General features: G+C 39.3%; 1 protein-coding gene across 2 annotated transcripts in view; it reads left to right on the top strand.

Moving 5' to 3' along the window:
• WWOX (WW domain containing oxidoreductase) overlaps positions 1 to 13678 on the top strand; it is a 414162-nt gene that overhangs the window by 97866 nt on the left and 302618 nt on the right. For both annotated transcript variants that reach the window (XM_042480760.1, XM_042480759.1), the window contains exons 7-8: positions 1564 to 1749; positions 7306 to 7570. In XM_042480760.1, the coding sequence (XP_042336694.1) occupies positions 1564 to 1749; positions 7306 to 7570 (451 nt within the window). The remainder of the gene's footprint in view (positions 1 to 1563; positions 1750 to 7305; positions 7571 to 13678) is intronic.

Below are 13678 nucleotides of genomic sequence, written 5' to 3'. Positions count from 1 at the left end.
GGCTTGGAATTTTAAACAAAAATGCATTGATTTAAAAGTACTAAACAACAAACTAAAAAAAAACCCAAATAAAATTAAAAACTGGATGGGACTCTTTGGGTCAATCTGTATAATTGGTTTGCATTTTATCTGGGACAGGCTTGATGTAAATGTTATCATAGTCCTGGAGTTTATAAACTCAGGCTCCACAGTGAAGCACTTGTGTTTCATCATTAACCTCTTCCAAGGGAATCCCAGCATTTGGAGTTCAGCTTATTGTGTTGTGCGCACAAGTCACAATGCTGATAAGGTAGGAGGCCAGCATGGTGCCTTGAAGAACAGTAGTTTCTATTTGTGGTTTTTTCGGGCTATGTGGCCATGTTCTGGAAGAGTTTATTCCTGACATTTTGCCAGTTCCTATGGCTGGCATCTTCAGAAAACTGCATCAGCATTAGCATTTTGAGATAAATCAGTGAAGCCTAAAGGTTTGAATAAACAGCCATGTTTCTACTTCACACCTATATTAAATCTGCATTGATGCCACTCAGCCTTCTAAATTGGGGTGCCATGACTCAGAAGGCCTTTTCCCCACATCCTTACAATGTATATTGACCTAACTGCGGAGGACCTTTCCAGAAGATCTCAGTATTTGGGTGAACATATAAGAAATGGTGCTCTCTTGGGCATCAAAGTGCTAAGCCATTTTAGGCTTTAAATATCATCACAAGCACCTTGAATTTAGCCCAGACCTGTGTTGGCAGCCAGTGCAGTTCTTTTAAGGCTGGCATTATATGACTGGTAAACAATCTATGAAATTGAAAAGAGTTGAAATGGAGACTAGTTGAAGGCAGCATATGGTGAATTTCCCCATCAACTTCAGTGAGATTTTAAAAAGTGTGCCATAAGTTAACAGAGATGCACATAGTTTCTATAGCCCCAGTTATGGATGCAGTTGCTCAGTGCTTATAGAACAAGCAAGTCGAGGAGGAACATGGTTTCGGAAAAGAGCTGTTTTTCAATGACAACAGGAAAAGTGAAGACACAAGGGAAGTTTGCTTTGAAACAGATTTTCAAAGTTAAATTAGTGTTTCTATTTAGCAGTGGGGCCTTTCAGGATATTACCTTTGCAGACTGTTATTATAGGATACAGGATATTTTCCAAAGGGACATACCCTAGGAATATGACATAGCTTAGGTTTTAATAACCTGAAGAAACCTAGTTCGCTAACCCCTTTTTATCCTCTTAGATTCCTCTAGCCGTAAAGTGAAGCCTTAATATTAAATTGACATGTTAGATGATACTATATACTCAGTATTCTGGTTGTACCAGCAGCTGGCAGAAAATATCCCGGGTTAAAGAAAAGATGTGTGGATCTGCAAAATAAAATCAGAAAGAGCATGGAAAAACTGGCATTTGGATGTCCATAGCCTCTGAGATGTACCATCTTTATCCAAAATGAAAGTATGCATGACCTATATGAAACACTGTCCTCTAATTATTGCTATAAGAGTGGATCCCCAATAGACACCAGACATGTTTAGCTCCATTTGCACAATGTTCAATGAGGATCTGTTTTGTTAAAGGTCTCTCCATGTGCTGATCTGCAATGCTGGTATTTTTGGTGTTCCTTGGCAACTGACTGAAGATGGCCTGGAGTCCACCTTCCAAGTGAACCACTTGGGACACTTCTATCTGGTTCAGCTCCTCAAAGATGTTCTTTGTCACTCCGCTCCTGCAAGAGTGGTGATGGTTTCCTCTGAATCACACAGGTGAGTTCTCACTCGGACTTTGTCACCTTTTCTCGAAAATCACTCAGTCATCAGATGGAAACCTGAGTTCAGCCAAAGGTAATCATGCCAGAACATTTTCAGTATTTTCAGCCATCCTTAGTAGTGAAGCCCTGAATAATACCTGAAATATAAAATGGACAACACATTTCCCGTGACCATAGAGCAAGGGCCTTGCTACTTCTGCTGTAATGGACCTTGGGAAATAGCTTTTTGGGACTATAACTCTAACCAACAACCATAGTCCAAAAAGTAACTTTTCCAAGTTTTGTGATTATTGGTATTCCCTGCAACATAAGCAAAAAAACCCCAACAACTGCAAAACTAGCACCTTCTTGCACCAGCTGTAAAAAAAACACCCATTAGCTGTTCACAAGTTCCCTTGTGTGTGTGTGTGTGTGTGTGTGTAAAGCAAGGTGTCTGTGTGAGGCATGCAGCTATGGCAATTGTCCTCCCCCCCACTTTTGTGACCTACTATGAAGCTTGCTTTCTCAAAAAAGAGTGTTTCTCCAAATGTAGCCCCTGGGACCTGGCTGAGAGGCAGCCAAGGGTCAGGCTGAGCCCTTTTATCACTTTGCAACATAAGGTCTCATGGTATAAATGACATACTGCAGATAGATTTACTTTAACCGTTTTAAAATTTACGACGGGAGAAATGAAAGGAAGCAATTGAAAAAGCCTGTTATAATCCTTTCCCCCCTGAAAGACATGAAACATCTAGTAATTAGGTGGCGGTAAAAGGGGGGGGGGAATCAAAATAAAATTAAAAAACTCAAATAAATCTTGGCTGCCCTTATCTTTGCAAATCACACCAGGTTTGTGAAAGCAAGTGGTGGAGTCCCATTACAAGGGAGGTAGGCTACTGCAGGGCAGGCGAGTTGAGCAGAGAAATAAATCTGCCAACTCTCCAGTCACTTGCCAGATGTGAGGGCACAATGGGATATGTATAAATGAGCTGTTATTTAATGGGAGATTATGTTGTATTGTCAGCTGCTTGTTTCTCTTTGCAATGCTGCTCTCCGATAGTTTTTCAAATGGCATCTTTACATTTGGAGGGGTTTCATTCCCCGCTCCGCTTCTTTGGTTGCCATCTGAAGCTCATCTTTGCAGAGTTTAAAGCTCGACCGAAAACAAAACAAAACACAAAAGACAACAAAACATTGCAGTGTTCGTTGCTTCATTGTGCGAGATCAGCCAAGGTTTATAGAAACGCATTCCTCAAAAAGTAAATGGTGTGTGTCCAGACCTAGCAACTAATTGTTTGTGCTGTTTCTAGGGGAAGTCGCATGCATTAAATCATGTTACATAAGTATATAAAATAATAACTAAGCTTGGCTGCTGTTTTTACTGTCTTGGATTGTTGGGTTTTAGCAGAAACAACATGTTATCCACTACATCTTATTACTGTACATGAAAATATTCTGCAATCTGTTTAAGAAGCTAGAGGACATGGAGTGCAGCTTTGGCACAGCTTCTGGCCTCTTACGGCACATGCAGCATTTAAACAGCATACCTCCAAAGTGACCCGAAGCAGCTTTATTTTGGCCTGTCTCTACAGGTCCAAAGATTGTAGGAAAAATTTGCCCTAGAATTAAGAAATGAAGCAGGAGAGCGACGGATTGAATTTTGCTAGGACAACCGTTTCTTCATCGCAAACACATTCTTCAAACAACCCACCAGATGACCATATAGATGGACTTGACATGATGTCCAATATAGAAATGATATAGACTACATAATCAGAAGCAGAAGATGGAGAAGCTCCAGTTTGTCTACAAAAATAAGACCAGGAACAGATAGTGGCACAGGCCTTGAATTGTTAATATCAAAAAATTGGGTAAAGCTAAAGAAGAACCCTAAGCCAACTATCGTGTCAAAATACAACCTGAAGACAGTCCCCATAGAATTTAAAGATAATGCAACAAATAGATTTGCACTAGATATGAAGCCATACATAGATAGACTGGGCTGTTAATAAAACTGGAATTCTGTTCAGGGTAGTTTTAAAATCATGAACCTAAAGAGCACAGGGTCCCCTTTTGCACCCTTAATTTCTCTGAACATCAGTCCTTGGTTTGTGCAATCCATCTCCATTTTGGAAAGCAACATTAGTGTGTTTCACTTTTTTCAGGAATAACAATAAATGCATCCCCCCCCTTTAAATCCTCCATTAAACAATTTTTGAATTTATTTATTCCCCAGTTTAAACAAACCTCAGATATAAAGGCAGGCAGATGGCTACCTAGAAAAATTCCTTCATCTCATGGTGAAGACTTCCGTTGTTTGCTACCTTGGTGTTATTTAAAGTGGGGGGAGAGAGAAACAGCTGGTGTTTAATGACTCTGTCAGACCCAATTAAAAAACGTCAACTAGTTACTTTGATTTGTGCTCAATCATGCCATGGGTATACTTAAAAAACATTAGACTCTGCCAGAGCTCATTTTGGCTTTGTTCACATTCATCTTTTATATCTTTAAGGCTATTGATGGCATATCACCAGCGTTGCAGCCCCTTTCTAGCCATCAATTTTTAATCTGAAAAGATTCTAAGCAGGAACAAGTCTCATCTGTAGTAATTCGGGCACTTAAACTCTAGAGTATACAATACTTGTGCGCTGGAAAACAATGTGTGAGAAGAGTAAATAATAAAGGTTGTCTTGTAACTCAACATTTTTTAAATCTATTGTTATTTGCAATTTCAACAATGCAGTAATTTGATTTTTTTGGGAGGAACAGTGTTACAATTAATTTTTTCAGGCAATACAGCAAAAGGCAAGTCTTGTGGTGGAACCAATGCATTAAAAAGAGAGGGTTGCAGACTTCATGCATGTTCTGTTTTCAGTATTCTGAAGAAGCAAGATTACAAACAGTTGATAGCAAGCAAATTATTCTGCCCACTCCCATTCTATTTTATTTACTTACTTACTTAATTTCTATGCTGCCTTTCTCCCAGAAAGGGACCCATGTTCCTTTTCTCCCAGTTATGTACGGATGCAGAATATTGTGTTCACAGAGTAGGATTTTACCATCATACAGTGGGGATACCTGTGGAAGTTGTAAATAATAACAACCACATCATCACCAAACAACCGACAGGCAGCCTGACCAAAACTAACCAAGGATTTAGAGGATGAGTAATTATAAGCATATACTCCAAATGATGCAACTTTGCTAATTAATCCTCTATTATCCCAATTTTCCAGCTGTTTTTAAAATGTCTTATTTTTGCTATCCTGTTTCCACTTTCCCTTTTTGTCCTCAGTTTACTTCAGTTGCTCCAAACTGAGGCTGCTGCCACACTGCAGAATTAATGCAATTTGACACCACTTTTACAGTCATGGTTCCTTCCTATGGAATCCTAGGATTTGTAATTTATTGTGGCCCCAGAACTCACTGACAAATGAATCCCACAATACCATAGCATTGAGCTATGGCAGTTAAAGCAGTGTCAAATTGCATTATTTCTGTAGTATACATGCAGCCTGGGTTCCAAGTACAAAGATAGTTTGCACTCAGTTAATTCAGCAAGAGGGAAAGGAAAGAAGGAGGCAGTAGATTTAGGCAAAAGCATGCTGCTACAGCCTCTCCTAGCTTGTGTATTCATCTTCATTAATATCTTTTGCCATCTTGACCATGCTTTGCTGGTTTACATGTTAGTGCACTATGAACATTACTTTGGATTTTTGCATATTCTCATTGACTTTCCTGTACAAATTCACATCTAGTCACCCTCCGGCCGAAAATGCACAGCCATCCAAAGGAGATGGATGGCCACATGTGTGACAATGTGCATTTCTGCGGATTTCTGCACAAAGCTTTTTTTTCTACAGAGTTTAAGGAGCCCCCCCCCCCTGGCCACCCCTGCCAAAATGCCCAAACTCCTGCAAATTGCATGTGGCTGGATTGTATTCTATTTGACTGGAATGAGGAATATTTTAATCATATAGACTAGCCCCCAGTTTTCATCTGTGAAATGTTGGAGAGTATGGGCAAGCAGTTCATGCTGTTCTGGATGAAGGGAGACAGGACATCCCTTCTGCCTAGAATCTATCCTAGGTCTTCTAAGCTGCCTTGTGACCTGCACTTTTGGATCCACTGTGTTAAAATCTGCCAGGCTTTCTCTTAAAATTATCCGTGGGATACTCCACAATCTGTCCATTTTTTTCTTTTCCATTCAGTCTGGAATAAGGGCAGAGCCTTTGCTTCCAAACTAAGAGATCCGATGTCTTCCGGTCCATCCTCTTCCAAAATACAATGGGAAAGACATAGACCTATCTTACAGGGTATATATAAAAATGGTCCTCACACATACAGATCACCACCCCAACAGTTATTGACTCACTGTGGCCTCATTGATGAATCATTTATCTGGTCTCCTTTCGGATATGTTTTCCATCACAGCCAAATATATGTTCTAATGTTTATCAGAATATACATGGTCTTTCTTTATGGTGCGATGGAAAACAATGCTCCACTCTCTACAAAAGAAGCTGGTAGAGCAGTTGTTCCAATTCATGTTTGATATTCCCCCCTCCCACCCTTGATTTATGGAGGCTCAACGAGGTAAAATTACTTAATTTCTGTATTAGATTGCTGCGCTCTTCCCATGTGTGTTTTAAAGTTTGTTTGCTTATTTAAAGTGCATAAAATCTCTAGGCAGCACACGAGCACTAAATACGGGCCTTCACCATAGGTTTATAATCTAAGGTTCAAGAGAAAGATACATTGGGGAAGAAATAAAGGAAAGTTAAAAAAAATAGAGGAAATTAGGGAAAGCCAAGGTGAACAGATACGTTTTAAGGAGGCACATCCCTGTAACAATAGAGGAGGAGGACTGGAGAAAAGAGAGCTGCAAGGGAAAGGGGATTAGAGAGAAAACAATCAATTTAAAATAAATCAATTTTTAAATTTTTTGTTACAATTTTCTTTAGAAACATCACATTTTACCAAATGTTCACCTTACCCACATGAATGTATGTAATTCTATGCATATGGTATTGTAATTTAAAGGTCTAATTTTAATGTTGCTGTTTATTTCACAGCTATTATTATTACATTCAGTGATACATGGAAATTATGAGTTATGGGTACATTAGTCCAAACGAACATTACTAAGGGTTCTGTATGTTGTGGTATTGGACGAGGTCAAGTGGGTGGTGTTGAAACTATGAGTTATTGCACTCGGTGACACCAACCCTAGTGATGCCACTGGCTCACATGTGACATGTGAGCAGGACTTTATCCATCCTATGGACAAAGTGTTGTACTACTATTACCTAGGAAGTATGGTGGAACCTCGCCTTATGCAGGAGATCCGTTCTGGATTCCCCCGTGTAAGGCGAATTCCGTCTATGCTCGAGCCCCATTCAAATTCATTTGAATGGGACGCGCCACCCCTTGGCCCTGTGCGCTCCCACGCAGCTTTAGCACATATGCTTATAACACATATGCATATAACACGGGCGCACTGTACCTTAAAAAAGACAGCCAGAAAAGAATTGTACCAAAAAAACCCTAAAATGATTTTGCTTTTTTAAAGGTTCACGGAAATTAAAGACTGCTCAGGAAAACTTGACTTCAACGTGCTCTCTCCTCCCAAGAAAGACTATTGGGCTATGCTGGCCTACAATCGGTCTAAGCTTTGCAATATTCTTATGTCCAATGAGCTCAACCGCCGCCTGTCTCCTCGTGGCGTGACGTCGAATGCCCTGCACCCTGGAAACATGATTTATTCATCCATTCATCGCAGCTGGTGGATATATACCATTCTGTTTACTTTGGTTCGCCCTTTTACCAAGTCAATGGTAGGTGACTGTCATTTTATTCCTTTTTGGATTGTGTTAAAACTTTTCAGAGATGGCTAGATATTTCTTTCATTTTGGCTGATTTTGGTAATGGTTATTATGGCTGTGAAACTTGTATAAAGGTGCTTGCATTGCTAGTCTGCTTTGTTTGCACTTTGGAAAACCATCCCATCATCCATTGATAATAGTTTCATATATACTATGTAGACCATTAATGTGGGAAATTAATAGGATTTTTTAAAAGGATGGTACCAGTGGGGTTCTACATAAGCATGACAGATAAGATAAAGTTGGGCTGGCATGGGATGGGAAGGGGAGAAAATGTTAATGCCTTCTGGAAAGTAAAATAGGAATAACCACACTGAAGTACATGAACTCTTATCTCCATGGCATCTCCTTGGCTTCCACTATATCTAAAATTAGGCGCCATTATCAGATATGTGCCGCAGTTCTGCCTTAAAACAAAATGTTTGTGTTGGCAAGTGGGAAAGTAGCAGAAAGTATCGCATGTTAAGGTTACCAGAATTTAGCAGATGTTTCATTCAGTTGAAGCTTGGAAACTAGTTGCATTAAAAATGGATAGAAATCTGAGCCGATTGGGTTACGCTTCCTGTTGCAGTGCAGAGTCAACCATTGTGCTTGAGTTTTCACAGATGTCCTGCTCTCTCCCTCCAACTAGTTGAAAATATAACACCGGGACTATAAATTATAACCGAAAGGAGCCAAGAAGGCTCACTCTTAACATGAGATAGGAGTAATTGAATAATTTTATCCTTATGCTTGTCTGTGCCCCAGTCCAGTTGAGAAGGACCATGGGAACCAGTAGACTGCATCGCACTTGCTTTGTTTGCTGAATTGGTCACAACCGCTTGAATGTGATTTATCTGAATATTCATCTATCTGAAAAATCCTTTTGAGTAAGAGTGATGTATTCCCACACTGTTATCAACAAATTGATCTTTATCCCTTTTCTGAAAAAAAACTGTTAAAAGTCCATCTTGGAACTGGATGCAGGACAAGAAGCAATGGAAACGGTGGGTGTCCGTTGTAGAGCCAAGCTGGAATACTTTACTACTGAGGTTTCACCTTGTCTTTGTCTTTAAGAGAAATAGGTTGTGATGAGGTTCAAAATATGAATACTAACAATGGTAAGTTCTTCATAGTTTCACATTGTCAGTAGCACAACACGAACGCTCGCTTAGCCCTTGGCTCCTACTGATCTAAGCTTTAGAAGTGATAAACCTCCAGTCGGTTAATTAGCACAATAAAATTGACATTCTTAGTCTACAAACTGTAGAGAGTCAGGGCTGTATTGCATTATTGCTTTTCATTTCATAATTGGGGGTATCCACAAAGAAATGCTCTGAGAAAAATTGAAGAGGAATAAATAACTAAATGAAATAACAAGGATTTCAAATTAATCCTTTGGAAACTCTTTTTGCTTTTGTTTCTGTTTTTTTGAGTGTGTGTGTGTGTGTGTGTGTGTGTGCAATCATTTCATAACTAACCTACCAATGACTATGGTCCAAAACACACTGCAGAAATAAACCAGTCTGAGATCACTTTAACTGCCCTGGCCTATTGCTGTGGAATTCTGGAACTGTCATTTTGCGAGACATTTAACTGCCCCTGGAGATTATCACACACAGATGGAATAAACTACAATTCCCAGGATTTCCTAGCACTGAGCCAGGACAGTTAAAGCAGTCTCAAAGTGGATTATTTTTGCATTGTGCTTTGGAACTATGTTTTTGCCCAACAAGTGGTTGGTTTTGTCAGAGCTGACAGTGCTGAATGATGCAGGACAGTCATGCACATATCCTCATGTGTCGGATGTGCATTTTCTCTCTTGGATAACACATTTCTGCACATGCAATACAGTGTGGATTGCTGGTCCTGACAAGATCTCAACGATGGATTCTTCCCAGTTCCTTAATTATTCTTTGCAACATAAAAAGTTGAGAATGGGAAGCAAAAGGACAGAAGCAAACAAACAAAGTGAGTCAGATGAACAAAGCCAAACCCTTAGATGAAGAAATTGTGCAGCCATAGGGAGCATGAATACATGGGGAATTTTAGGTCTGACATATCCCTCAAGGCCTTCTACTCTCACCCAAATCTGGAAATTTCCATTCCTGGAGTGTTGGATCATTTACTTATTTCATGTTTTATCTATATACAGTATTAACATATGTGTGTATCCTGCTCTCTGCCAAGAGATTTCAAGATGATATACACTGAAAGCAATCTGACAATTTTAAAGTGTAAAATGAACTGAAACCTTGTGCATGTGAGGGTATTTGTAAAACCTGTTAGGTTTCCAAAGCTTTTGTGAAACAATAGTTTTTTGACTTGGTGTCTAAAAACAGCAAAATTGGAGCTGATTGCTTCCTCCAAAAAAGACCACTAAAAATAGTACTTCTAGTCAACTTTTGGCTGGTGCACCCAAATTGCCATTGCTTACCCTTGGGAGAGTTGGTCTATATTTCAGTCCCCAGCTGACTGTGTTTAGATTAGATTTTTAGTGCAAATATTTCAGCACTGAATTTTTCCTTCTCGTCCAACTAATCGAGCCATCTTTGGCCAAACCTCATGCAACAGCTGTTTCTGTTATTAAGCCGCCTACAGAGTCTGCTAGTTGGCCAAACCACTATTATTTCTGTTTCGAAAACCAGTCCAGATGGTGGCAGGACTCCTGAAATCTCTTTCAGTCAAAAAGGGTACCAATAAAGTGGTTTCAAGTTTGCATTCTAGCCATCTTCAGATGCCAGCTCATGTTGCACTCTCTCTGTGTGTGCATGATTTCAAGTCCCTTCTCGACGTAGGTGACCCTATGACTAAGAAGCATGAATGTATAGTTCTATGAGTGTTTGTAGCTTTTATTTGGGAACGTCCTCTGTTTTGTCTTGAATGGCCTACATTTGGCAGTGCCATGTCTTCTATTGCAGTTATGACACCTGGTCCTTGTGGCTGCATTTAATTTGGTGAACTGCAACATTGAAATAACATTATTTCCAACATTTTTTTTTATAAAAGATCTATCAGTATGGATTGCATAGGAGAAATTCTTAGCGGATTGTCCTCAGAGGCATGAAATGATTTTCCGCACATGGGCGCACAAACTATCTCTGTCTATGTAATGGAGTAGACAGAATTCTAATATATAGATAGTTGCTTAAAAGGTGCTTTGTATAGCAATAGTGATCCTGCCTCCTGACCTTTTGGGGATGACTGGGCCGCTTTTCACTTTCCTCTAGACTTTTATTTCACTTCATGCCATCCCTGTAAAAGTGCCATAGCCCTTTAAACATCCCCCCCAAATCAGTTTCATATGTCGAGTTCTCTTTAATCATTTACATCTTGGGTAAAGTCAAATATTCCATAAGAAGCCAAAGTAATCTCGTCGAATGTATAGTGTTTGTGCAGCTGGATATTTTATTTATTTGAAGTATTGAAAGAAATCTCTTCTGACTTTGCAGAAGAATTTGTTACAAAAAAAGAAAAGAAAAGATGGTGGATAAACAGTAAGAAGGTCCAAGTAATCTGAGTCGGAGGGTCCTTTATTATTTTTTTCCCAGAGCAAAGTTCTAACTACATAAAGCTACATAATGCTCTTGTAGTACTGTTGTGTTTTCCCCTTATAGTTTGAACATTGTAAAAAGTATATATATTTGGGTAAAAAAAGACTTTGGGTATTAGATAGAGACGTTTAATAATTCATCACAACTTTCTCTTTTTGCTAGGCACAATAAACAATAGCTTGAAATGTTTAAGTTTTTGGACTCGAGTTGCCTGGATTTCCCAGCCAGCTGGGAAACTTGTTTGTTTTCTTTTAATTGTTTAATTGTCGATGATTATTTTATTACTCTCTTTATGTTGTTGTTGGAAAGGTGGGGTATACATTGTTCTAATAACAATAAATCTTTCCCAGTTGAGACTGAGGTTCAGCCATACCGAACCCTTGTTCTGTATGGTTGTGCATACCACCATCTTCGACCAGAGGTTATGTAGCCGTCTTTTACTACACACTTTATTGGCACACAAACATACATCAGCATAGCAAGTGCCATGGCATATATTGTGGTTGCTGCTGAAATCAGGCCACATCTGCACTGGAGAAATCATGCAATTTGATACTGCTTTAATTGCCATGGCTCCATCCTGTTGCACCAGAACTTTCTGACAGAGAAAGCTAAATATCTTGTTCTTTTTGTTCTGATCAATTGAGCTTATTTTCCTTACATCAAGAGGATGTCCTCCAACATTGAACAGATGAAAACTGGAACACATTCAAGTAAATGTTCTGCTTTTCTCTCAAGATTTTAAATGATCTTTAAATGCTTTACTTTTCCCTCAAGACTTTAAATGATCTTATCTCAGATGATTTACAATGTATTTTGAAATGATTGATCCCATTCAGTCTTTTCATACAATTTCAGGGAGAAAATGAACAAACAGTACTAAATTGATTGTTCAGTGTTTAGTTTATTGTTCCAAAGTTACGCAGACAATTACGAACAAGTGTTTAAAAATACAAGGCAAGAAGCCATATGTTAGAAGGTTGTATTTATTACCCTTGCAGTTCAGGTGTTCTTATTGGTGGTGGTGGGGCAGTAAAATGGAGGAGTCCTTTGTAAATGGTTTTATTTTTCAGTTACCTGGAGTTTTCAGTTTAGTCGTATCAATCGCCGCTTGGCAAGCGGGTGACAAATATAAAGAGCATAGTCCAATTCCATCCATTATTTTAGTGACACCACAGTTTTGCAGTTCCTTAATGCCAATATTGATATAGCAAATTCTCTGTGCATGTCAGAAATCCATACCGAGTACTTGAAGAATTATATTAATTGGAAAAACATTCCATGGAAAAGAGATAAATAGAACCGCTTGGATGATAAATGGTGTTTAAAATAAGTCATTTTTGACATACACAAAGAACTGTTCATGTAGAAAACTAGAATATATTTATCTGGGATATATATGGAGTGGTTAACGGTGCTGTGAGTTTCTGAAACAGTAAACTATTCCAAAGGTAATCTTTACTCATCCTTACTCTAGGTGTGCCATATATTATCTACTACTGTATTTCTTTCTCTTCTTTTGTGTTTAAAAATAAGTCACCTTACATTGTTTCATACAGAGCTAATGTGGCACAGTGTGCCACATTTAATGCATGCATTTCTATATTTTTATGCATTTAAGGTGGATGTGTTATAAACTTCTTAAGTGCTACTTACCCAACATTCTCATTCTTCTTCCTCTGGATTCCATAGTGTTAATGAACGAGTATATCAACAGGGAGGCGAAGAAGGTCAATGCCTTTCCAAATAATAAATCTGCAACCAGGCAAGAATCCACACATTCCTGACAGTTTAGAAAAACAAATCCTTAGGTTTTATAAATGTGGTGGTGTGTCAGTGCACTCCTATTGCATGAGGCTATAAAAGAGGGTTTTAAACCAGATAAAAATGTCTTTGACCTATACTTATTGCACGACATTGTGTTTGTTCTGCTGTTGCCTTGCCTTCCATTTGTTACTGTAGGGCACCTTTTCATTGAGGTGCAAAACCCATCAATAGGCTCTCAATCTCAAAGCAATTCCATTTTAGCCTTTGTGCCATAAGTCCCTTCCATTGGAGTTCCACTTCTCAGGCAGCCATATGTTGTGAATGGTCATAATTCTGCTCTTCTTCCTTCTCCTGCAGCAACTGTGACTGCTTTCAGCTTCTCTTTGCTGGCTACTGTGTGCACATTCACACAGCAGCAGGCTTCAGGAGGCAGTTGGCAGCTGTGATCACTCACTCCAACCCTTTCTCCTGGAAGGCAGCTTTTGACAGTGCAGAAAACAGACCACATAGACCACCAAAGCATTATTGTGGGGGAAAGTGTAAAGGAGGAAAAATACCACAAAGGGGGAACAGGAGTGAACAAATCTCCCTGTATGACCCTTCCTGGTCCCTGAGATCATCAGGAGAGGCTTTTCTTTCAGTCCCATCACTGTTGCAAGCACAGTTGGTGGGGACATGAACAAGAGAGCCTTCTTAGTGGCCCTTGGAGTCTGGAGCTTCTTTCCCAAGGAGGCCAGAATGGCCCTCTCCTTCTTGTCCT

This window comes from Sceloporus undulatus, chromosome 8 (genome assembly GCF_019175285.1).
Source record: "Sceloporus undulatus isolate JIND9_A2432 ecotype Alabama chromosome 8, SceUnd_v1.1, whole genome shotgun sequence".
Lineage (NCBI taxonomy): Eukaryota > Metazoa > Chordata > Lepidosauria > Squamata > Phrynosomatidae > Sceloporus > Sceloporus undulatus.
This window is presented reverse-complemented; position numbering and strand designations above follow the sequence as displayed.